The sequence below is a fragment of the Drosophila santomea genome, chromosome 2R (genome assembly GCF_016746245.2).
Source record: "Drosophila santomea strain STO CAGO 1482 chromosome 2R, Prin_Dsan_1.1, whole genome shotgun sequence".
Lineage (NCBI taxonomy): Eukaryota > Metazoa > Arthropoda > Insecta > Diptera > Drosophilidae > Drosophila > Drosophila santomea.
Genome location: NC_053017.2, coordinates 19,565,195 through 19,585,963, shown reverse-complemented (window position 1 = coordinate 19,585,963; position 20,769 = coordinate 19,565,195). Strand labels below are relative to the sequence as shown.

The following is a 20,769-nucleotide window of genomic DNA, read 5'->3' as shown; positions in this document are numbered from 1 at the left end:
CCACAAAATGCAGGCACAAAGGCATTTTTTGGCGTTGAGCACTATGTGCTTAAGTGGTGCTTAAGAAAAACATGGCTTGGCTTTGACTGAATATTTTTATTCAATGTCGAAAAGATGAAGGTCAATAGCGGCGACAAACTATCTGAATCAGCAGATATGCAAATTCGAGTGCGCCAAATAAAATATTCAAAAACTTAACACCCCACTTGCACAGGTGCGCCATCTTTCGGAATTCGTTTTGTGGATTAGCATAGCTTTCAACCATGGTTTGAGTATTTGCTGCAAAACAAGGCTGGAATGTATATTGTAGTGTTACATTATCTACTACTGTTAATATAAAGTTAGATGAACTGCTCAGGACTTTTTAAAAGTAATACAACTAGATTACAACAATTTTAGACTGGAATATAAGCAAAACTATTCGACTAGCAGCCACTGCATGCTAACCAATATTTTACTAATACAATCCACTGTGCTGATATGCCTAACATGGGGTTTAACAGAGTCCGCATTACCGCCTTCGTTGGGTTGGTATTTCGGCATCGCTCTGCGACGGTCCCACTTGCAGCGCCCACGGCAAACGGTCACTCTGAATCGTTCTTTCCTTTTTCATCAACATGGCTGATCAGGTAAGATTCCACGAGAGTGTGCTAAATAAATGAAATACGCGGGTTAAACGGCGGATGCAAAGCCGAAGCAAGATGCCCGATGAAGTGTAAGTGACGAGTGAGTGGACGAACCCATGGAGTAGCGAGCAAAAGCCCTGGGAAGCGCAGCCTGGACCAGCTTCGCCCTAACCCCACTTTAGCGCATGGTGTCGCCAATAGTGAACACGAAATGTATATTGCAGCAAACCGAACGCTCGTTCCGCAAGCAACATGCGGTGGTCGTAGTGCGTCGCAAGAGCCCCAACTTGAAGAAAAGGCCCCGTTTCTACCGCCAAATTGGCCTGGGCTTCCGCGCTCCGGCGGAGGTAAGAGGAACACGAACAAACCACGACTAATGTTGCGCCCCCTTCGTTTGTTTCCTTTTCACGTCACCCCACGCACGCTGAATGTTCCCGCCCGTGCCTGCCGCCTGCCTGTTGCTCCGACACCACCTTGAACCCTACACACGATCCCAACCGACCGACCAACTAACCAGAACGAGCGCGCCTTCCAAAAACAATTCGGTGTCAACCTAAACCGCAAGGTCAAGCCCGGCATCACCAAGAAGAAGCTGCTGCGTCGCTCCCGCGATGTGGGACTCGGTTTCAAGACCCCCCGTGAGGTGATGCCCAGGATATAGCCCTTGAAATCCCAAGAATTCCCTCACTAACGACATTGTGTACTTCATGTTATAGGCCATCGATGGTACCTACATCGACAAGAAGTGCCCCTGGACCGGTGACGTGAGGATCCGTGGTCGCATTCTGACCGGCGTGGTCCGCAAGGCCAAGATGCAGCGCACCATTGTCATTCGACGTGACTACCTGCACTTTGTGCGCAAATACAGTCGTTTCGAGAAGCGTCACCGCAACATGAGCGTCCACTGCTCTCCTGTTTTCAGGTAAGCATATCAATGAAGCTATAATTAATCCGTTTTCCCATTTTCATGTTATGCTAAACCAAAAATGATTTAGTATTCAATTGAAGATGTGAAAACGAGGCTAAATACCTCATACTCTGATGATAAAATCATGACGGTCTTCATAAAACAAATTGCTGAAAGAACTTGACTCTTTTTACTAAAAGTAAAAATACTGAAACTAAGCCTTTGACTACCTTTGTGCTAATCCTGTAGGATCTTCCTTTAATCCGTCCTATTTCTTAATTTGCAGAGATGTTGAGCATGGCGATATTGTCACCATTGGTGAGTGCCGTCCTCTGTCCAAGACTGTGCGCTTCAACGTCCTGAAAGTCAGCAAGGGTCAGGGAGCCAAGAAGAGCTTCAAGAAGTACTAAAGCGGACAACTACCATTCGGGCGATAATATTTGTAGCAATTATTCTTTTTGAATAAAACAAAAAAAAGTAACTTTAACCATTGGTTTTCCCCAGTCTTCTCTCAGTTTCCACAGCATTTCAGCAGTCGTGCAAGCAGCTATTCCATTAAAAGGTGTGTAAAAGATATTTTTTTGTAAGACATCTATTAACTGGCATTCTGATGATAAAATCATGACGGTCTTCATAAAACAAATTGCTGAAGAACCTTGACTCTTCTCATATAAAATGAGAATACTGATAATTATCAAAGAAACAGCCTATTGAAATGAATGTAAATATTCCATACTAATGATATGATTTTTTACTTTTCACAGGATTAAAAATGGCCCAAGGTACAAAGGACTTATATATCATAGTGTACGCATTATTAATATGATTTTTTTAAATAAAAGTTTATTGATGAAAAATTATGGTTTTTTTTATGATTTGTATGCGAAGCATATGTTGTGGTTCTCGCTTTCAGTGAAATTTTTAAATTTGTTGGCGGTTTTACTTCGAAAAGTTTAAGTGTTGAAAAGCTTTCGAATGAGGCTAAAAAAACTTCTGTGGAATATTCAGCACAATAGCTGGTAACACCGAAACAGGGAAACAAAAATAAAGCAAAGAAAATGGAAACTGGACCAAATGCAGAAATTGGTAAAAATTACAATTAGCATTGCATACATCAAACTATATGCTTCATCAGTGCTCTTCACTGAGATGGGCTAGATAATACATCAAAGCTGTTTCAAACAAACCGATCATATTCCGTCGATTTCAGAGCTTCTGGAGCGCGTCCTGTTGCGTCTGGGAAATGCTGACTCGGATGAGAAGCTGGAAGCCGCTGTGGGCAAGTTTCTGGCCCCGGTGATCCTCAAAATGAACTCGCCCCACAATGCGGTGCGCACAAAGGCAAGTGCATGGCCAAACAATGATTAGCTGAAGGGTTTCCCACACCCTCTCCCATCGTGACAGTGCAAAATCGGCCGGTTGACTAATGCAAGTTTTCTTTAGGTCGTAGAAGTGCTCACCCATATCAAAAGGCGTCTCTCGTCGCGGGGACAGGTGCAAATACCCGTGGAGGCACTGCTGGATCAGTATGCCGCCCAGGATAGCAGCACCTTCCTTAAGAATTTCGCCATCATATTTATTGCCATGGGTTTTCCGCGTCTTCCGATGGAACAACAGACTGCGCTGGCCAGCAAAGTGGTGGGCTGCGAGGACAAGCTGGAGAGCTACCAGGACAAGCTATTCGCCCTACTGCTGCCCGTACTGGCGGACATGAAGATTCCCGATGACCCGGCGCAGCGCTCAAAGCTACTTGATCTACAGGACAAGCCAGTCATAGGTGCCAACTTTCTGTCACTACTCCAGGATGTGCTCCTTCTGCCCTATGGCATCACCCAGGAGCAGGATGTTCCACCTGGCCTCAGTCCGTACAGTTTTAAGCGCATCATCGCCTACAACTGGCGGGCCGAGGAGCTGGAAAAAGTGAAGAAGGGAATAGTTCGCTTCCTGTGCGCTAGTGTGTTCAGTGATGTGCAAATCTTCGTGCCGCTGGTGGTGGCTTCCGCGGACACACGTTTCAGCGTAGCCACTCCAGCAATCGCAGAGCTGAGCAAGCTCTGTACAATGCTGGATTTCAGCAGCCCAGCGGTGACTGCTCCGTTGTACACTCTGTTTGCTGGCAACCAAAACAAGTTGACTGACCGCCAGACACGTCCTTGCTGCGCCCGTGTGCGCCAAAAATTGCTGCAGTATCTTATCAAGTGCCGTGGCAAAAGCATAAACGTGACCAAGGGCCTGCAGGTGATCTTCGATGGCTTGTTTGGGACAAACACCAACCAGAAGTGCAAGGTCCTCGCGCTACAGTTTGTAGAACTGGTTCTCAGAGAGTAAGTTTAACCGAATTGCAAGCACATTTAATTATTCGTTTTTCCTCCTTAGTGGCCCCCGCGAACTGGTCTCGAAGGTTTCCAGGGTAATCCTTACCGGCATCACCAAAGTTATTGGGCGGGACTCCAACGAACCGAATGATGTGCAAAATACAGCGTATTCCGCATTGGCGCAACACGCTCGCAGCTTTCCGCAAGACGTGAGCCAGGATTTGAAACTAGTCCTTGGGTACTTCAATAACCTGGCCAGCTGTGCACCAGAATTGCATTCGTCCATAAGGGAAGCATTGGTTTCGATGGCTCCTGCATTCGCTTGGAAGACAAAGGAGAAGAGCGATGCAATGGAGGTTGATGAGGACATCGATTCCTCAAGCGTTAAGTTGGATGGCCAGCAGCACCTGCTATTGGCCATGCTGCTGGACAATGCAGAGTCCAAGGTGCAGATCGTGCAGAATGTAACCAGTGTTTTCCTCACCAGCTGTTATCCCGAGTATTATGCACCAGCCAGATATCTTTTGCTACTAATCGCGGGCGAGCGGTATGTTTGCTATAGATTTATGGATTGCAATTTTTTTATAATTTATCATTTGCATCTCTCAGGAATTCCCTACGCGAGAATGTGACCACTTACTTGTACGGCACATCGAAGAAGGATCACGTAAATTACAGCATGCTCTCTTCCATCGATCAGGCTAAAAACCGCATAAGCAGCGAATCCATAAGTGACTTCAATCACCTGTCCCTGGAGCAGCGTAGAGTCCTGCTACCCAGCTTCGAGGTGATGATGTCGCACGTTCACGAGATGGCCGATAAACGCCTTAAGAAGAATACGTCCTGTGTGGTTGTAGGTCGTACAAAGCTGCCCTACAGCCTGGAGGTCTACGAGGAGCTTCTGGACTATCTGCGTCTATGCCTGTGGTACTCGGCTGGAGTGGTGGCCGCTCCCGGCGACGAGAAGTACGCCCACGAGCTGCGCAAGTACATAACCTTGCATTACCAGGAGACGGAGGATAATGCACTGCATCAATATGTGCAGTTTGTACAGCGAAGCGTGGAGGCCAAGAGAAGTACGTTAGCTTCGAGCTAGCAATTGAACTTGATAACGATTTTTAATTCTTAGGCGAATCCAATCTCATCTGCCTATATGACTTGTTGAATGCCGCTCCGGAACTCTTTGCTGCTAAGCAGCTGCATCTGCTGGAACCACTTGGCAACACTTTGAAGGATGTCTCAGAGACTATGCGTATTAATGTGGCCCAGGTTTATGCTATTCTCTGGGCTTTTGGTCTCTCCGATGAAAAATTCGATGAAGAAGTGGGTGAATGTCTGAATAGCCTAACGCAAAAAACCTTGGAGCACAAGCATGGCTGGCTCCTGGTGGTGGGTCACACCTTTAATCGGAAAATTGCTATGCTTAAGCAGGAGAATACGACCAAGGACATTGCTGCTTGGTCGCAGTTTGTTCATGCCGTTAAAATAATCTGTAAGTTCACGCCTTGACATTTATGTATGACCTGAAAATGACTGATAATAACTTCGATTTTATCCAGCAAAATCTCTTTGTGAATCCCAATGGTTGCTCGTGTCGGCAGCAGTGAAATGCATCTCCATGATCGGCAAGGCGGTGGAAATACCAAACGTCACGGTGGAGATCCAAGTTCCATCAAACGATGGAGACGACGACGAGGAGATGACCGAGTATACGAGCATAGATTCCTCCACCAAGCTGGTTATCTTTGGCGTCGTCTTTCAATTACTGCGAAGCTCTTCGGTGCGTCAGAAGATTCGTGAGGAGTCCGCCAGATGTCTCGGATACCTGGCCATTGGCGATGGCGAACACTTCACAAAACGCAACCTGGAGAAGTTTCTCACCCTGACCAAGATTCAAAAGGATGCTGCTCTAAACATAGCCATTTCGGAAGCGATCGTTAACACACTTTGTGGCTATGATGTAAACAAGGGGCAACCTGATGAGAAGTTTGTTAATAAGCACTGCAACGACGGCGATTTTGAGCAGTTCCTGAACTCGTTAATTCGTCTGGTCACCGAACCCAATCCGCATTCCCGTCAGGCAATTTCTGTGTGGCTTCTAGCTGTGGTGAAACACTGCAGCCAACGTCCAGCTGTCTTGGCCAAAAAGGAGCTGTTGCAGTTCGCTTTTACCGAACTCCTTTCAGATGATAGTGGTAGGTTATTACCGACTTCTATATTTTGTGTCAAAGTGGTAAACTTGTGATATATTTCATTAACAGAGTTTGTCCAAGACGTTGCTTCTCGTGGCCTGGGACTGGTCTACTCGCTATCCGATTCTGGAAGCCAAAGTGATTTGGCAAATTCGCTGTTGGATCAACTAATTGGGGGAAAACGCAAAGTCAATCAGGTATCCGCAGACACTGAACTGTTTGCCGAAGGAATGCTAGGTAAAACCCCAACGGGCGGAAACATCACCACCTACAAGGAGCTTTGTTCCCTGGCATCCGATCTCAACCAGCCGGACATGATCTATCAGTTCATGCAACTGGCCAATCATAATGCCACTTGGACCAGCAAACTGGGTGCTGCTTTTGGATTGAAAACACTCTCTGCGGAATCCAGGCAGAAGATGCAGCCATATCTGGGCAAGATCATTCCTCGCCTCTATCGGTACAAGTATGATCCCACTCCCAAGATCCAGAACTCAATGATCTCCATCTGGGACACAATTGTGAGTGACTCGAAAGAGGTGACCGAGCGTTACTACTGGGAAATACTGCGCGAGCTGCTGGACAATCTCACTTGCAAGGAGTGGCGAGTGCGAATCGCGTGCTGCTTGGCAGTAAGAGATCTCTTAAAGCGTCCCAACGGCCTTAAGCTACGCTCGGAGGAGCAGGTTCGTCGGGTTCCCACCGCTAATAGTATGGATGTGGATGAGGTTCCTGAGCCGGAACTCAAAGAGCTTTGGTTCCAGTTGTTTCGTGTAATGGATGACATTCATGAGGGCACAAGGGTAACTGCCCACGGAACTGCTTCGTTCCTCGGCAAGCTGTGTGTCATCGCCTCGTCATCGGACCATGGCAAATCCGGGACAGCCGTAGCATCATCGACATTGCCGTTTCTTCTGGAAACCGGAGTTGGTCACAAGGTACCCGAGATACGCAGAGTTAGCATCAAGACCATCTCCGACATGATAGATTCCTCAGGAGCGCTCATTGTCCCGCACCTCGCCACCCTAATTCCCTGCCTGCTACGAGCCACTGGCGAGCTGGAGAACACTAAGCTCTCCTACGTATCCACTCGCTTGGGGGCCGACAACGAGGCCCAGGAGGCGGTGGATACGTTACGAGCGGAGGCTGCTAAGTCACATCATACCATGGAAACCATTGGGAAGTGTGTCCGCTATATCGATTATACCGTTTTGGAGAAGATGACGCCCGAAGTGTTGGAGCTAATGAAGGGCAGTGTTAACCTCGGAACCAAGATTGGCTGTGCGCATTTTGTGTGTCTGGTAGGTGTGCGAAATATATGATTTAAAAAGTTTACAGTATCGAATTCATTACAGATTAGCATCCGCTTAGGCAAGGAGATGACACCTTTGGTGGGAAAGTACATTCGTGCCTGCTTTGTTGGGATCAAGGATCGCAACGCAACCGTACGCAAGTACAACGCAAGTGCCATTGGCCACCTGTTGGGCTTGGCCAAAGAGCAGTCGATCAAAAGTCTTTTCACTAAGCTGGACGAACTGTATGCAGAACAGCCAGGAAATCGCTCTATTGCACTTACTATTCAGTCCATCAACAAGCGTCACCATGAACTGCTCAAGGACTACATGGACAGTATGTTGCCGCTAATCTTCTTTGCCATGCATGAAGAGCCCAATGAAGAGACGAAAGCTAATGTCGAGCTGTGGAAGGAATTGTGGATCGACGTTAGTCCAGGGGATGCCGGCATCCGACTCAATCTAAATGTGATCATACCCAAACTGGAGTCATCTCTCACCGACGCAAGCTGGTCGCGAAAAGCCCAGGCAGCGAATGCGATCCAGACAATTGCCACTCGCCTAAGTAGCTCCTTGGATGAGCCCGACCGATTAAGGCTCATCAAACTCCTCCTAAGCGGTCTGCAGGGACGCACTTTCGAGGGCAAAGAGCGGCTGTTGCAAGCGCTGGCCGGACTTACAAAAGGATTGAATCGGAATCATGAAATCTGTTCTAGCATTATAGACGCGGCCATGAGGGAAGCAAGAAAGCGGGAACCCGTTTATCGCACCAAGGCATTGGCTTCACTTGGCGAAATTCTGGATCAACTGGAGGCGGATCGTTTTGAAGAAGTGTACAATATGAGCTGGAACCTGCTGGAAAAGAAGGAGCTGCGCAAGGAGTCTGACGACGAGGACGAGCCCAGCACCAGCCAGGAACTGTCCGCCGACGAGCGCAACAAGAGAGCTCAAACACTTAATCGACTGAAGGAGGTTGTCTGGGAGACGTTGGGTAAATCCTGGCCGCGCCACTCCATCGAGACACAGCACCGCTATCAACTCTTCTTTGCTGAAAACTGCACCAGCATTCTGGCGGAGAGCACTCGCCCAGTGCAAGTCAGTCTACTAGCAGCACTCACAAAGTACATCGAACGACTCCATGTCTTCGATGAGTCTGCCCAGTTGCCCGATCTGCCGCAGATAAACCAGGAAAAGAAGATCAAGACGGAGGCTCCGGCTCCAAAAACCCGAGAGGCAATCGTCGAGAAGATTTGCACAGATGTTTTGGCTGCAGTGGCTCTGGCCGCTGGGGTACCTCATTCCGGTTTGAAAAAGGAGGCCCTCAACATCATTCTTATGCTGATCAAGCGACTGAGTGGAACCAAGAACCAGCAGCCACTGAGTTTGATCAGGCGGAGCTTTGAATCGAATTTGGAAAAGTTCCAGCGCGATTCGGCGCCAGAAATACGATGTCGCATCAAGGACATCGAAGAAAAGCTAAGCAAGTTGAATCCAGAGAATTAAGTCATATTAAAATAAGGATTTCACTTATGTGTGTGGCCAAAAAATCTGCCTTTGGTAGATTTTACAAAGGGGGTAAGCGTTAAAATAAAACATCTAACTTTGGCAAAAATGAATAAGTAATTTGCATGCAGATAATTTTATATTGTGATTCATTGAAGCGGACGTCTGGGAAACCTTAAATATAAATCATAACCTTAAATCATAAATAATTTTGGCTTCGTTTTGAATTACATTTTTAGGAGTACTAAGGTTCTTGTAAGATTATAGGAACTAAGGTGATTAAATATCATAGCGTATGAGTCACAGCCGATCGTTTTTGGATACTTATAACTACAAATTACTCCTGCAGAATCGTAAGTAAATCTCATCCTGAGACTCCAACATGAAGGACTTTGGATTGAAGCGAATCTCTGACATTGTTCGCTCACAAACCTCAACCCAATATTGTTTTAAAATGTGGGCTATACCCAGTTTCAGTTGTAGAACGCCCAGACGACTACCAATACAGCCATGTGGGCCAGCTCCAAAAGGTATGTAGGTCATCGGGTGAATGTGCTTAAAGCGCTCTGGAGCGAATCTCTCGGGATTAAAGAGGCCGGGTTCCGGCCAATACTGGAATTTAGATTGTCATAAGTAAGTGGTAACAAGCAGCTGCGACCTTAAACATACCCTTTCATCACGGTGGAGACCGAGAATCGAGATGTACGCTGGCATTCCTGGTGGCACTACGAAATCCACATGCGGCTGCAGAGAGAATCCTTCGGGTGCCGGACTGGTGCACTCTCTGTTGACGAAGGCAGCAGCCGGATAGAGACGCAGTGCCTCCAAGCACACCATCTTAAGGTAGGGTAGCGCCATCAGTGTGTCATAGCCTAGGGTAGCACTGGAGATAAAGGCTTCCCTTAGCTCCCTCCTCAGTCGGTCTTGAATATCCGGTGCCTTGGCCAGTTCATAGAGGGTGAATCCCATCAGAGCCGAGGAGGTTTCAAATCCGGCCAGCAGAATAATGCCTGCCTGGGAGGCTACAAAATCCGGATGTTGGGAATAGTGGTTGGATGAGCGGCCCAACTGAAAGTGCTGCAGTTGATTGATGAGATCTCCCTTCGTGGGCTCTTTGTGATCCTCCACCAAGTGCCTCATATACCGCGCATAGTCTTCGGTAAAAACTTTTGGCTTGAGCAGACTTGTCCACTTGGGCAGAAAGAACACACTCATGAAGTCCAGAACCTTGCGGGGATTGGTGTTAAATAGTTCTTTGGTTTCCGTAAGCAACTCAGATCGCCCACGACGCAATCCGCCGACATTCAGACTATAGAAGAGATTTCCCGTCACGTCGGTGGTGTACAACTGGCACATTCTTCCCAATGGGAGGACACGCTGCAGCCGATCCCCCAGCTTCCTATTGAGGTAGTTCTCCAGGTCAATTGTCACATTCAACATTTGGCCATACATTACATCCCGCATACGGCCGCTGGTGAAGAGCTGGGACATGCACTGCCGACTCTCCTTCCAGTGATGGTACTTGGCCAGCGGCAGCGTCAGTGCACCCATGGGATCTCCAGCGTCCGCCGACTCGAATCGGTTAAGGAAGCTGTTGAAATTCTTGATCAACACTTGGCGGATCAGCTCCGGATCTCGTACCATAAGGGCCGGCGTTTGAAAGATATAAAAGCCAACGATCTTCGCCTGACCATTTCGGGGATCTGCGTAGAGCTGCCGAAAAAAATCGCCGAAAGAAATACGCAGAAATAGAAGTTGTCCCAGATTGCCCATTGGTGACCAGGAGGAGGGTGCCAAGTACGGAATCCCGCGGCTCCTAAAGTAGTCATACTTGTGCCTCAACCAAATGTTTAGCGACACAATAGTGAGCAACAGCAGCCAGAGGAGCAGCATGGTGTCTAAAAGGAAATTAAAATGTATATAAAATGAGATAAATTAGTAAATATTCACCGGATGGGGATAGTTTGAAAAATATATAATGCTGGTAAAGAAAGCTGCAATTCAAAGTCATATTTCCGAATGAAGAGACCTTGTTCACGACCGCTAAAAAACGCATTTCCATTTGTATGAATTGAACCAGACCCACTTAACATCTCGCCCAGCACTTCCATTCACAAATAGATTCATTCACAGCACTCGGGATCATCTTGATGATCCCATCGTAGAGTTTCCGCTATCCAAAGCTTTAACCCAGTTGAGCTGACACTTTTTTCGCCAGTTGGACATTTGGTTTGGTGGCGAGAGCATGGAACTGCTACTGCTAATCCTCGTGGTATCCCTAATAGGGATAGCATATGTGGCACTGCAGCAGCACTACTCCTATTGGCGGCGAATGGGAGTACGCGAAATCAAGCCCAAATGGATAGTGGGCAATCTAATGGGACTGCTCAACATGCAGAAAAGTCCCGCGGAATTTATATCCCAACTGTATAACCATCCCGATGCGGAGAACGAGCCCTTCGTGGGCATCCACGTGTTCCACAAGCCGGCGCTGCTTTTGAGAGACCCCGAAATGGTGAGGAATATCCTGGTCAAGGATTTCGGTGGATTCTCCAACCGGTACTCGAACTCTGACCACAAAGCAGATCCTTTGGGATCCCAGAACATATTCTTTCTGAAGAACCCCGCCTGGAAGGAGGTGCGTTTGAAGCTATCGCCCTTCTTTACCGGCAATCGATTGAAGCAGATGTTTCCCTTGATCGAGGAGGTTGGTGCCAGCCTGGATGCCCATCTTCGCCAGCAGCCGCTGCATAACGAGCGGATGCGCTGCTTCGACTTGGAGGCCAAGGAACTGTGTGCTCTCTACACCACGGACGTGATAGCCACGGTGGCGTACGGAGTGAGTGCCAACAGTTTCACTGATCCAAAGGGCGAGTTCCGCAGACATGGACGATCTGTGTTCGAGTTCAGCCTTCTGCGGGCGGCGGAGTTCACTCTGGTTTTTTTCTTGCCCCACCTGGTTCCGTTTTTTGGATTCAAGGTGGTGCCGGCGGAAGCCACTAGTTTCATGCGCAAGACCATCAACTATGTGATGTCGGAGAGGGAGAGATCTGGACAGAAACGCAACGATCTCATCGACATCCTCATTGAGTTCCGGAAGAGCACCCAGCAGGCAAAGCAAGCTGGGCTAAAGGATCAGTTTGTGTTCGAGGGCGACATCCTGGTTGCCCAGGCGGTACTCTTCTTCACCGCCGGCTTTGAGTCCTCCTCCTCGACCATGGCATTCGCGATGTACGAGCTGGCCAAGGATGCGGATGTACAACAGCGACTGAGGGAGGAGATCAAAGATGCCCTGGTCGAAAGTGGGGGTCAGGTGACGCTGAAGATGATCGAGTCACTGGAGTTCATGCAGATGATTCTACTGGAGGTGCTGCGCATGTACCCGCCACTACCGTTTTTGGATCGAGAGTGCACTTCTGGAAAGGATTACGCGCTGGCTCCATTCCACAAGTTCGTGGTGCCCAAGGGAATGCCCGTTTACATTCCCTGCTATGCCCTGCACATGGATCCCCAGGTGGGTTAAAGGGATCCCCTAGAATTGAATAAATAACCTAAATTCAACCCATTTTCAGTACTTTCCACAACCCCGCAAATTCCTGCCGGAAAGATTCTCGCAAGAGAATCGCAAGCTCCACACGCCCTACACCTACATGCCCTTTGGCCTGGGTCCGCATGGCTGCATCGGCGAGAGATTTGGATTTCTCCAGGCGAAGGTGGGTCTGGTGTACCTGCTGCGCAACCACTTGGTTACCACCTCCGAGCGCACTCCACATCGCATGCAGCTGGAGCCCAAGGCGATTATCACCCAAGCCAAGGGCGGCGTCCACCTACGATTGGTTCGCGATCCTTTGGGCGTCTAACTCACCTGGATACCTTGGATAGCTTGGATTTGTCTTTCGTGGGAAGGGGCCTATGAAGCCCACAACAACTGAATGGAAACTAAACAGCAGAGTCGCGTGTTTCGGGGTTTAAAATTGAGCTGGTGTCGCATCTTAAAGGCAATTTGATTGGCAAATTGCGTGTTCCATCGCCGGAGAAAGGGAGTGCTTTACCTTCCATATATAATACATATATGTACATAGATCTAAGCCCATCTGTATAGACTCTATTTATGCCCTGGACTTGAGTCATTAGGTTATTGATACATTTGGGAGATGCCTAAGCACTGAATTCATAATCAAGAAGATTACATTTATTTATTGGTGGCGCAATTGAGTAGCTTCTCAGCACGCAGATTAAATGTAATTTGATAATGATTCTGTTTTTATTTAGTAGACTGGGCGCCGCTTCTGACACGGCCTATTGTATAATGTGCCAGCTGTCAGAAGGCGATTATCCCGTCAATTAATCACACTATAGATCACAGTTCGTGGGATTCGTGAGATTCATTGGACCGATTGGGCGCTCTCCTCGTAGAGACGATCGTTGACCACCTCCAGGTGGATTCCGCCGTCAGCTTGGAGCACGAAACCCTTGGGATCGAATTTCATTTGCTTTATGGTGGCCTCGCAGTCCCGCACCGAGTGATTCTTCAACACGCTGACCAGTCCCAGTTTGCTCTGGAGCAGGCCAATCCGGCTGCCAATGCAGTTGTGGGGTCCGGAACCGAAGGGTTGGTATGCCATGGCCACTATGGACTTGCGGTTCTCGGGAGAGAAGCGCTCCGGATCGAACTGTCTGGGATTGGTCCAGTACTAGGGATATAAGGATAGTCAATGGGGTCTTATGTAGGTTCTAATGGCATCGAATACCTTTGGATCATGATGTAAGGCATAGATGGGTATAAACACTGGGGTTCCGTTCTCAAGGGTATAGTCGTAGTACGGCTTCAGGCTCAAATCCGGCTGTCCCTGCACACTCTCGTACTCGCGGTCCAGGAACGGCAGCACCGGATACATGCGCAGCACCTCGTCCACCACCATGGCCAAGTACTCCAGGGACTGGATCTTCTCGTAGGTCAATGACCCACCGCCCTCCAGCAGAGCTTCGTTGATCTCCTCGCGCAGGCGATGCTGCATTTTTGGATGCTTGGCCAGCTCGTACAGAGCAAAGGACATTGTCGAGGAGGAGGTCTCAAATCCCGCCGTGAAGAATACTCCGGCCTGGGCCACCAGGAAGTCCTGGTTCCTGGCATAGTGAGGTTTCGAGGGCTCGGCAGCCGCCTCCTTTCGCAGAGCCACCAAAACATCTATGAGATCGTTGCGAAGCAATCCTGATTGCTCCCGCTCCTTCATGACGTGACCAATGGTGCTTCGCAGGAAGTGGGAAAAGTCCGGCGTGAGGAACTGGATGCGCAGCAGCGACACCAGCTTGGGCAGGAAGAAGGCCACAAAGAAGTCCTTGGCACGGGATATGTTAAAGGTAAACAACTTGCGTCCGTAGTTACGGAACTCTGCGTTGGGATTTTCCAGGCTGTTGGCACGGATTCCGAATGCAATGGTGGCAATGCTGTCCGTGGAGAACTGGGCGCAGATCTCCTTGATTTCCGTTATGAATTTCCCTGAGCTCTTCTCTTCATGTCTCTTCAGTGCCAACTCCAAATCTTTTCCAATCTGCAGAGCAAAATCGTTAATTCTTCTATTAGGTATTAAAAAGGATTATGATGAATCCTTACCTCTTGCATCAAGGTGTACATCTGCTTAACCTTTCCGCTGGTGAAAACGGGGGTGAGCTTGGTGCGAATGTCCTTCCAATGGGCATCCCGCACGAAGAATAAGTTGTTATAGCCCAAGGGATCACGGTGGGGATCGCAGCGGGCGTAGCGGTTGTGGAAACGATTGAAGTCCTTGATCAAAATGGATTTGATCAGCTCTGTGTCGCGAATAATCAAGCCGGGTTTGTTCATGGAGTAGATCCCCACCACAGCCTCGTCCGTCAGCCGAGGATCGTTGTATATCTCCGAGAGGTGCATGCCAAAGGAGTTCTCCATCTTGAACACCACCTTCGTGTTTCCAATGATCGGTGTGGGTGGGACAAAGGGTATGCCCTTGCGCTGCCAGTAGCTGTGGTTGCGCTGGAACCACGTGTAGAGCGCCACCAGTACGGCGACCACCAGGAAGAGGACCTCGGTCAACACCATCTTGGGGATGTCGATGTTACTGGATCCTCCACTCTGTGATTAGTCGCTTAATTAAATAATCGAATGTCGAATGTCAGGCCCCTCAGCGTTATCTTATTTAGATTACATTTAAAACAGGCAATGCTATCAAAGTAATCTAGAGTGTTTTGCTAGACTTGTTTACCCTGATTCTATACTAATTATTCTTATACTAATTATTCTTATCTTACTCACTCCAATGCGAATTACAATTAGTTATTATGCTTATAGTTATTACTGCCTTGTCTACACCCAACTAAACTGCATGCACAGCTAAGTAAAATACTTTAATCGCGAACCAAATCTGCCCTGCAAATTACATAGCAAGGATTTAATTTAACCTCTATTAAATATACATTACACTTATATTTTTTTTTATAGCAAATATCCGCAATATATCTTTGAGACTAGTTTTCCAGTTCTTATGATAAGTCCAAGTGTGGACTTCAAGTAACCTTAATGTTCACGAATCCCTTCAATTCTACAAACAGTGGGTTATTTCAAGGAGATTTGATTATCTAAAATTAAAATATCCAAACTTGTGACCCGAATTTCATTACGTACTTTGAGTATACACTGGACTTTGATGCGTCAAGGCACACGACTTATTTACAACTGCACTAATTCGCAACAAGTTTTTCCAGCAATCTTAAAGAAACGTTTAGTAAATCTATTAAGTCTGAGCTCCCGAGTACACAACCGACAATTAAAGCTCCACGCACTGCACTGGGGCGATTTTAAATGTTGCTTGCGTTTTTATACTCAAAAGTCCTAAAAGTTTTGAGATAGCAATTTCCAGTGCTTATATATAAATTCAACTGTGTGATGGAAAAGCTTTAAAATACGACAAACAAACCTATCGTAAGAATCTCAAAGCAAAACCAGCGTGAGACTGAAGTAATTACAAATCATGATTACATTTATTAAATGATTTTTACTTTAAACATCTTGTTTAGCGCTTGTGCATTAAAGTCTAGTACGGTTACAAAAGCATTGCGTGCTTTGATCTACAAATAATTAAACAGAACCGGCTTTTCTGTCAAACTTTGATACATTTGTGAATGCGCTCCGATCGTTACGTCAGTGTCTTTATAGAAACAATTGCAAAATGCCTGGGCGAAATGACAGGATCAAATAAATTTATAAGATAGCTGCGTTTATAGCCAAGTTCCTTGAGGTAGAGCAGGCGATCCAGGAGAATTAGAGTCTCCAGTACCGGAGCAAAGGACATACGTAGCAGATAGAACAGATCCAAGTAGTGCTTGTCTACAGCATATTCCTGGAGCAGGGATTGAAGGTCTTCTTCCTTGACAGCTGCCAACCAAGGAGCATCCAGTTTAGTGGCACACTTTTGAATGTACTCCTGGAAACTGTCGAATTTCCGTACCTTGCCCACCTGCAGTTCATTCTTCAACTGCGGGGCATGGCGGCAAACCAGGATTTCCAAAAGAGCTCGATAGTAGAGCGTTACATTTGGCAGCTCTTTGGCATCCACTGTGCGTTCAATTGACTGGGCCGCCAGCATCCGGGCATTGCGACCCATCCGCACTTTTCGCTCCTGGAGATACTGACTCAATGGGAATCCGCAGTCCGTTTGCAGGTCCATCAGAGCCTTATTGCCAAAGAATTCCTGCTGCGAGTAGCGCTCCCTCAGCAGATGATAGCAGCAGCCAACGTTACATAGTAACCGGCAGTCTGCTTGGGCATGGAAAACCTGAAGACAGGTGGCCGCCAAGTTGCCACACGTATGCAATCCAGTAAGGCAAATGTTTGAACTGTCTTCCGGGCCTAACTGAGTGAAATGCTCCGCCAGCAAGGCACCAAAATTAAGTTCGGTGGTTATAAACTTGGCCGTTGTCTTATAGTTTTCTAAGGCTGGCGCACTCTTTGTTCTGTCCCTTGCTGGCGACTTTTTACCCCGTCTCTTGGGCGTAATTCCTTGGATTTGCAGCTCCGCTCGTTCCGTGAGTCCGTTCCAAGCGCGCTGAAATTAAATGAAAATTCAAATTAGGCGGTTATAAATGGTTTTCCAGCACTGTTCTGCTATGCCATTCTTCTTCTTGCTCTGGTATATTCTAACAGGGCGGATGCGGTCACACTATACTAAAAAACGCGAAAGGCCGGCGATTTTCGGCACGCTTGTTGTATTATTTTGCTAAGAAACCCAAGAAAATCAAATAAACACAATGTCGGCTGGTATGCCCATCAACCCCAAGCCGTTCCTGAACGGCCTGACGGGAAAACCGGTGCTGGTGAAGCTGAAGTGGGGTCAGGAGTACAAGGGCTTCCTGGTCTCAGTCGACGGCTACATGAACATGCAGCTGGCCAATACGGAGGAAGTGATCGAGGGCTCCGTCACCGGGAATCTCGGCGAGGTGCTCATCCGCTGCAACAACGTGCTGTACATCAAGGGCATGGAGGACGACGACGAGGAGGGCGAGATGCGCGACTAGCCAATGGATCCACTTACAACCACCTTACTTATAAGTCTACAAAAGTAACCTAATAAAGCTAACTTTATTTTGTAAGCCTGGCCTACCTGCAGTTTTCGATTCCGACTCAAGGCGTTCTGCGTGTTTTCAGCGTTCGCATCAATGCCGAGCACACGGTGACCATACTGGAGCGCCAGGCGCGAGGAAAGATACCCTTTGCCATCGCCCGCGTCCACAATGAAGCCGCCTTGACCGAAGCTCTTTACAAGATGGTCCACAAGTGCGGCTGCTAGTTCCACCTAATCGGAGAGATAAAGATATTTATAATATTATTTTCTTTTTAACTAAGAGCTTACATACCTCATGACACTTTTTGGCGCTCATAAACTCTCGAATGCTAAGCTGTGTGGAGTTCTCCTGTACCTCAATAAGTTCCTCCACGCTGGTCAGCAATTCCGGATGAAGCGCTAGGCGTTCCTGATTGCTCTTGTCTAGAAATTCTCTCCATGCCGTAAACCTTACTGATTCATCATTTTTCCAAAATAGGTCTTCTATAACCAGAGCCACGTCTTCACTGCCAGAGATCTCACTTTTAAGGGTTTCGGAAAGAAAGCAATCCCAGTGTTGGTCCGTCAAGTAGTTTACCATGTGGCAGTTGACAAAATCCCAGTGAGGATTGAGGAATGCCAGTAAACCATCCAGACGCCTCTGCAACTGCGCGATTCCCACTTTCGACATGTTCCTAAAAGCTGTAGTCTTTATGATCGACCGAATTTGTTTCTGGAGGCGTTTCTGCTCCAGGCGTTTTTTTGGATCCAAGCAAGGCACGTAGGCGACGATGGGAGGATCGAATGTCCTGCACTGCACCAATTATGTCCGCCTGCGGATCGTTGGTGCGCGGAAACTCCTCGATGAGCGAGCGCAGCTGCTCCAAACTGCGGCGCACCTTGTCCGTGTGTTTTAGTTGCTGCTGAGCCACCACCTGGCCCAGAATCTTGCCGAGCTCCTCGCCTAGTGAGACACCCTGGGCGTAACCCAATTTGTAGCCTTCTTCGTTGCCCTGCTCCTGGCCGTCTTTCAGTCCCTCCTCGTAGCCCAAACGTGCTTCCTTCTCCTCGGTCAGGACAATTTCGTCAAAAAGATCGTTTATATCTCGCGACGGACTTGTCATTATATGTGGTTTACCCTGATTGCTTGTAAAAGCTCTCCTCCAGCGCACAAGTAATCCTTGTCCTTTTCTCTGATGAATACTATTGGTAACTTTGAAATTTAAATTCGTTTGTTATTTCAACTTGTTTTTACCCGAAATGTGATTCTCTTGCGGTATTTTACAGCACTGGCAGTGGGCAACACAACAGCGCTGTTATGAGGATTTAACAGGGGGATTCATTGGTTTCAAATGGGAAAATACCTATTAATTTAAACTCGATTTCAATGTTATATATATTAATTTTTTAAACATTTTATTAGTCAGTATAAAGAATATTTTTGTTTTATATGAAATCACAAAATGTTTAATTGTAGATGTAAATATTTATTAGTTCATGCTTTTAATAAAAAAAAATTCACATTTTTGAGCTATTATTTTTATTCAACTGGTTGACTTTGACCTAATTTGGCATGCTCGCTTGGGCACAGAATTTGGAATTCGTTCTAGTGATTGGTATGCTTTAAGCTAGATAAGTTAGTGCTTTAAGCCGGCTAAGGCACTTAAATCGGTGCTAAAGCTTAATAAACGAATGATGCTTATTGCTCCGGTATTCACTAGTTCCACCCATCTTCGTCATCCTCGGAGTGTGCTTCATCGCTGGACTGAGATCCCTTGCGGGGCTGCACCGGCGGCGGAATAACGCGGGAAAGCTGCTGCATCAGGGGATTGCCAGCGGTGGCCTCCCCGGGATTCTGGCTCCCAGAAATTCCCTTGCGTCGAAGCATTAGCTTGTTGTGAAGGTCCGCCATCAGATCACCCGTGGCAGCGGCTCCCGCCTTGGAGCGAGTGTTGTCCACCACGTCGAGCGGAGCAGCCGCCGGCGACCGCAGACGGCCGCCGTGCACTCCGCCTGCGTTTCTTATGGCAGCCATAAGCTCAGATCGCGGATCTTCGGTAGGTGGAGGTGGAGGCGGCATATTAAGAGGTGTTGATATTGACGGGGAAAGCGGTTTCACAGCTCCTTTTGTGGGAAAGGGTGGCGGTGATGGAATTCCCATCGTCTGGGCTGGCGGAGGAGGTGGAGGCGGCGGTGGTGGAGGAGGTGGCGGTGGTGGTGCCGCCATAACAGGCGATGGACACTGTCCCAGACTCTTCTTACGCGCAGGCCCTGGAATGTGCGTCCGTGCCGCGATGGCTTGCACTGTGATTTCCTGCTCCTCGAGGCCCAAGTCGGGCAGCTCCGGTAAATCACCAAACTGCTGGGAAGGGGCTATTGGTGTTTTCTCCTCTACTGGCTCATACTGCAGGTCATTCGCAATGCCAGGTAGATCGGGCAGGTCCAGCGGAACATCAATGGCGGGTGCAGCCAAGGCAGCAGGATTATAGCGCAGATCCCCAGCTGGAGTCGCGAGTTTGGTGGTGCCATGGGCCAGCGAATGGGGTGCCGGAGCCAGCTGCTTCTCGGCGGTTAGTCTTGCGGACTGACTTGCAACGCGTCGGGCATTTTGCGGTGGTAGCGATCGCTTCCAGGCATTCAGATCCTCGCCGTAAGCGAACTCATTGGTGTTAAATCGCATAAGCGAGGGTACGGAGCGCACTCCACCCGCAGGAAGGCTTCCCAGGCCAGCGGTTCGATTGGTTATCTTCCGCTCTGCGACCAGAGGTGATTCCTGCTCCCGGTCGCCACGTACGTGGAAGAAGATGTCCGCATCATCCTGCTGCTGTTCCGCGGGACTGTGGCTGCTGTATGGCCGCTGTGGCTGTTGGTCCACCTGCTGCTCCATCAGGGGATTGGCTGCCACCTGTGGAAAGGTGGCTGGCAGCGGAGCCAGGACGTCGGTGGCCGGAAAGCGGGCGGGTGCAAAGATCTGGATGGCCCGCTTGGAGCCAACGAGCGCATCGATTTTCGCCTGGGCGCGCTTCACACGATTGTTTATGTCCTCAACCTTTGAACCATTTCTCGCCAAGCGGGCATCGATTCGCTCGAAAATCGAGTTTATGGTTTTGTGTAGACAGTCCAGGGACTGGGCTGCTTGGATTATGGTGTCCTCGTGGTGCAGGTCGGTGGCGATAATGGCCACCTGGTAGGGGCTGTGCAGGTAAGGTGACTCCTCCATTTTTTTTATCGCAAATAATTACATATTTATTGCAATTCTGCTGCTGTTACTGCTGCGGTAGTGTGGCCAACACTAGGAGCTACACTAAATGTTAAAAAAGGGGTTTCAAGTGATTTGCTTCAAAATAATAATAGCAGG

At 48.1% G+C, this 20,769-nt stretch overlaps 9 protein-coding genes across 11 annotated transcripts; 4 read left to right on the top strand and 5 right to left on the bottom strand.

The window, feature by feature from the left end:
- The first annotated feature begins 505 nt into the window (after positions 1–505).
- LOC120446873 (40S ribosomal protein S11) lies at positions 506–2,020 on the top strand. 2 transcript variants are annotated; one of them, XM_039628079.1, is made up of 4 exons: positions 506–629; positions 1,144–1,269; positions 1,343–1,548; positions 1,820–2,020. In XM_039628079.1, exons 1-4 carry the CDS (start codon positions 618–620, stop codon positions 1,941–1,943), a joined length of 468 nt encoding a protein of 155 aa, XP_039484013.1. In that variant the 5' UTR covers positions 506–617; the 3' UTR covers positions 1,944–2,020. The 2 variants fall into 2 exon arrangements, with proteins under 2 accessions (XP_039484013.1, XP_039484014.1); XM_039628080.1 differs by lacking the exon at positions 1,144–1,269 and adding an exon at positions 851–973 and having other exon boundaries at positions 603–629.
- Positions 2,021–2,478: 458 nt separating this feature from the next.
- On the top strand, positions 2,479–8,948 carry LOC120446868 (proteasome-associated protein ECM29 homolog). The gene is made up of 9 exons (XM_039628073.2): positions 2,479–2,619; positions 2,744–2,874; positions 2,977–3,857; positions 3,910–4,395; positions 4,458–4,924; positions 4,978–5,340; positions 5,408–6,043; positions 6,110–7,341; positions 7,396–8,948. The coding sequence occupies exons 1-9, from the start codon at positions 2,592–2,594 to the stop codon at positions 8,833–8,835; spliced, it is 5,664 nt and encodes a 1,887-aa protein (XP_039484007.1). The 5' UTR covers positions 2,479–2,591; the 3' UTR covers positions 8,836–8,948.
- Positions 8,949–9,063: 115 nt separating this feature from the next.
- LOC120446871 (probable cytochrome P450 6t3) lies at positions 9,064–12,844 on the bottom strand. The gene is made up of 3 exons (XM_039628078.2): positions 12,701–12,844; positions 9,505–10,733; positions 9,064–9,447 (listed from the first exon to the last, which is right to left on the bottom strand). The coding sequence occupies exons 2-3, from the start codon at positions 10,726–10,728 to the stop codon at positions 9,166–9,168; spliced, it is 1,506 nt and encodes a 501-aa protein (XP_039484012.1). The 5' UTR covers positions 10,729–10,733; positions 12,701–12,844; the 3' UTR covers positions 9,064–9,165.
- LOC120446870 (probable cytochrome P450 6g2) lies at positions 11,047–12,702 on the top strand. Its single transcript, XM_039628076.2, has 2 exons — positions 11,047–12,349; positions 12,408–12,702. Exons 1-2 carry the CDS (start codon positions 11,081–11,083, stop codon positions 12,693–12,695), a joined length of 1,557 nt encoding a protein of 518 aa, XP_039484010.1. The 5' UTR covers positions 11,047–11,080; the 3' UTR covers positions 12,696–12,702.
- Positions 12,845–13,077: 233 nt separating the features above from the next.
- On the bottom strand, positions 13,078–15,668 carry LOC120446869 (cytochrome P450 6g1). 2 transcript variants are annotated; one of them, XM_039628075.2, is made up of 4 exons: positions 15,497–15,668; positions 14,450–14,960; positions 13,587–14,387; positions 13,078–13,529 (listed from the first exon to the last, which is right to left on the bottom strand). In XM_039628075.2, exons 2-4 carry the CDS (start codon positions 14,912–14,914, stop codon positions 13,221–13,223), a joined length of 1,575 nt encoding a protein of 524 aa, XP_039484009.1. In that variant the 5' UTR covers positions 14,915–14,960; positions 15,497–15,668; the 3' UTR covers positions 13,078–13,220. The 2 variants fall into 2 exon arrangements, with proteins under 2 accessions (XP_039484009.1, XP_039484008.1); XM_039628074.2 differs by having other exon boundaries at positions 14,450–14,947; positions 15,497–15,667.
- Positions 15,669–15,833: 165 nt separating this feature from the next.
- Positions 15,834–18,102, bottom strand: LOC120446933 (methyltransferase-like protein 25). The gene is made up of 3 exons (XM_039628183.2): positions 17,725–18,102; positions 17,472–17,663; positions 15,834–16,916 (listed from the first exon to the last, which is right to left on the bottom strand). The coding sequence occupies exons 1-3, from the start codon at positions 18,100–18,102 to the stop codon at positions 16,008–16,010; spliced, it is 1,479 nt and encodes a 492-aa protein (XP_039484117.1). The 3' UTR covers positions 15,834–16,007.
- On the top strand, positions 17,017–17,460 carry LOC120446943 (small nuclear ribonucleoprotein F). The gene has a single exon (XM_039628192.1). It carries the CDS (start codon positions 17,119–17,121, stop codon positions 17,383–17,385), a length of 267 nt encoding a protein of 88 aa, XP_039484126.1. The 5' UTR covers positions 17,017–17,118; the 3' UTR covers positions 17,386–17,460.
- Positions 18,103–18,106: 4 nt separating the features above from the next.
- LOC120446938 (protein LTO1 homolog) lies at positions 18,107–18,747 on the bottom strand. The gene is made up of 2 exons (XM_039628188.2): positions 18,667–18,747; positions 18,107–18,614 (listed from the first exon to the last, which is right to left on the bottom strand). Exon 2 carries the CDS (start codon positions 18,533–18,535, stop codon positions 18,107–18,109), a length of 429 nt encoding a protein of 142 aa, XP_039484122.1. The 5' UTR covers positions 18,536–18,614; positions 18,667–18,747.
- A 130-nt stretch (positions 18,748–18,877) lies between these two features.
- LOC120446932 (WASH complex subunit 1) lies at positions 18,878–20,714 on the bottom strand. Its single transcript, XM_039628182.2, has one exon. The coding sequence runs from the start codon at positions 20,629–20,631 to the stop codon at positions 19,129–19,131; it is 1,503 nt and encodes a 500-aa protein (XP_039484116.1). The 5' UTR covers positions 20,632–20,714; the 3' UTR covers positions 18,878–19,128.
- Between the last annotated feature and the right edge of the window lie 55 nt (positions 20,715–20,769).

Excerpts from the sequence above, each read along its gene's own strand:
- LOC120446873 (XM_039628079.1), top strand. Across the intron at positions 1,270-1,342 it reads GTTTCAAGACCCCCCGTGAG|GCCATCGATGGTACCTACAT; the intron begins GTGATGCCCAGG and ends TTCATGTTATAG. Across the intron at positions 1,549-1,819 it reads CACTGCTCTCCTGTTTTCAG|AGATGTTGAGCATGGCGATA; the intron begins GTAAGCATATCA and ends CTTAATTTGCAG.
- LOC120446868 (XM_039628073.2), top strand. The coding sequence starts at position 2,592 with ATGGAAACTGGACCAAATGCAGAAATTG. Across the intron at positions 2,875-2,976 it reads ACAATGCGGTGCGCACAAAG|GTCGTAGAAGTGCTCACCCA; the intron begins GCAAGTGCATGG and ends AGTTTTCTTTAG. Across the intron at positions 6,044-6,109 it reads ACTCCTTTCAGATGATAGTG|AGTTTGTCCAAGACGTTGCT; the intron begins GTAGGTTATTAC and ends TTTCATTAACAG.
- LOC120446871 (XM_039628078.2), bottom strand. The coding sequence starts at position 10,728 with ATGCTGCTCCTCTGGCTGCTGTTGCTCACTATTGTGTCGCTAAACATT. Across the intron at positions 9,448-9,504 it reads GTCTCCACCGTGATGAAAGG|TATTGGCCGGAACCCGGCCT; the intron begins GTATGTTTAAGG and ends TCTAAATTCCAG.
- LOC120446870 (XM_039628076.2), top strand. The coding sequence starts at position 11,081 with ATGGAACTGCTACTGCTAATCCTCGTGGTATCCCTAATAGGGATAGCA. Across the intron at positions 12,350-12,407 it reads CCCTGCACATGGATCCCCAG|TACTTTCCACAACCCCGCAA; the intron begins GTGGGTTAAAGG and ends ACCCATTTTCAG.
- LOC120446869 (XM_039628075.2), bottom strand. The coding sequence starts at position 14,914 with ATGGTGTTGACCGAGGTCCTCTTCCTGGTGGTCGCCGTACTGGTGGCG. Across the intron at positions 14,388-14,449 it reads TGTACACCTTGATGCAAGAG|ATTGGAAAAGATTTGGAGTT; the intron begins GTAAGGATTCAT and ends TTTGCTCTGCAG. Across the intron at positions 13,530-13,586 it reads CCTTACATCATGATCCAAAG|TACTGGACCAATCCCAGACA; the intron begins GTATTCGATGCC and ends TTATATCCCTAG.
- LOC120446943 (XM_039628192.1), top strand. The coding sequence starts at position 17,119 with ATGTCGGCTGGTATGCCCATCAACCCCAAGCCGTTCCTGAACGGCCTG.
- LOC120446933 (XM_039628183.2), bottom strand. The coding sequence starts at position 18,102 with ATGTCGAAAGTGGGAATCGCGCAGTTGCAGAGGCGTCTGGATGGTTTA. Across the intron at positions 17,664-17,724 it reads GCGCCAAAAAGTGTCATGAG|GTGGAACTAGCAGCCGCACT; the intron begins GTATGTAAGCTC and ends CTCTCCGATTAG. Across the intron at positions 16,917-17,471 it reads GTCGGAATCGAAAACTGCAG|CGCGCTTGGAACGGACTCAC; the intron begins GTAGGCCAGGCT and ends ATTTAATTTCAG.
- LOC120446938 (XM_039628188.2), bottom strand. The coding sequence starts at position 18,535 with ATGACAAGTCCGTCGCGAGATATAAACGATCTTTTTGACGAAATTGTC.
- LOC120446932 (XM_039628182.2), bottom strand. The coding sequence starts at position 20,631 with ATGGAGGAGTCACCTTACCTGCACAGCCCCTACCAGGTGGCCATTATC.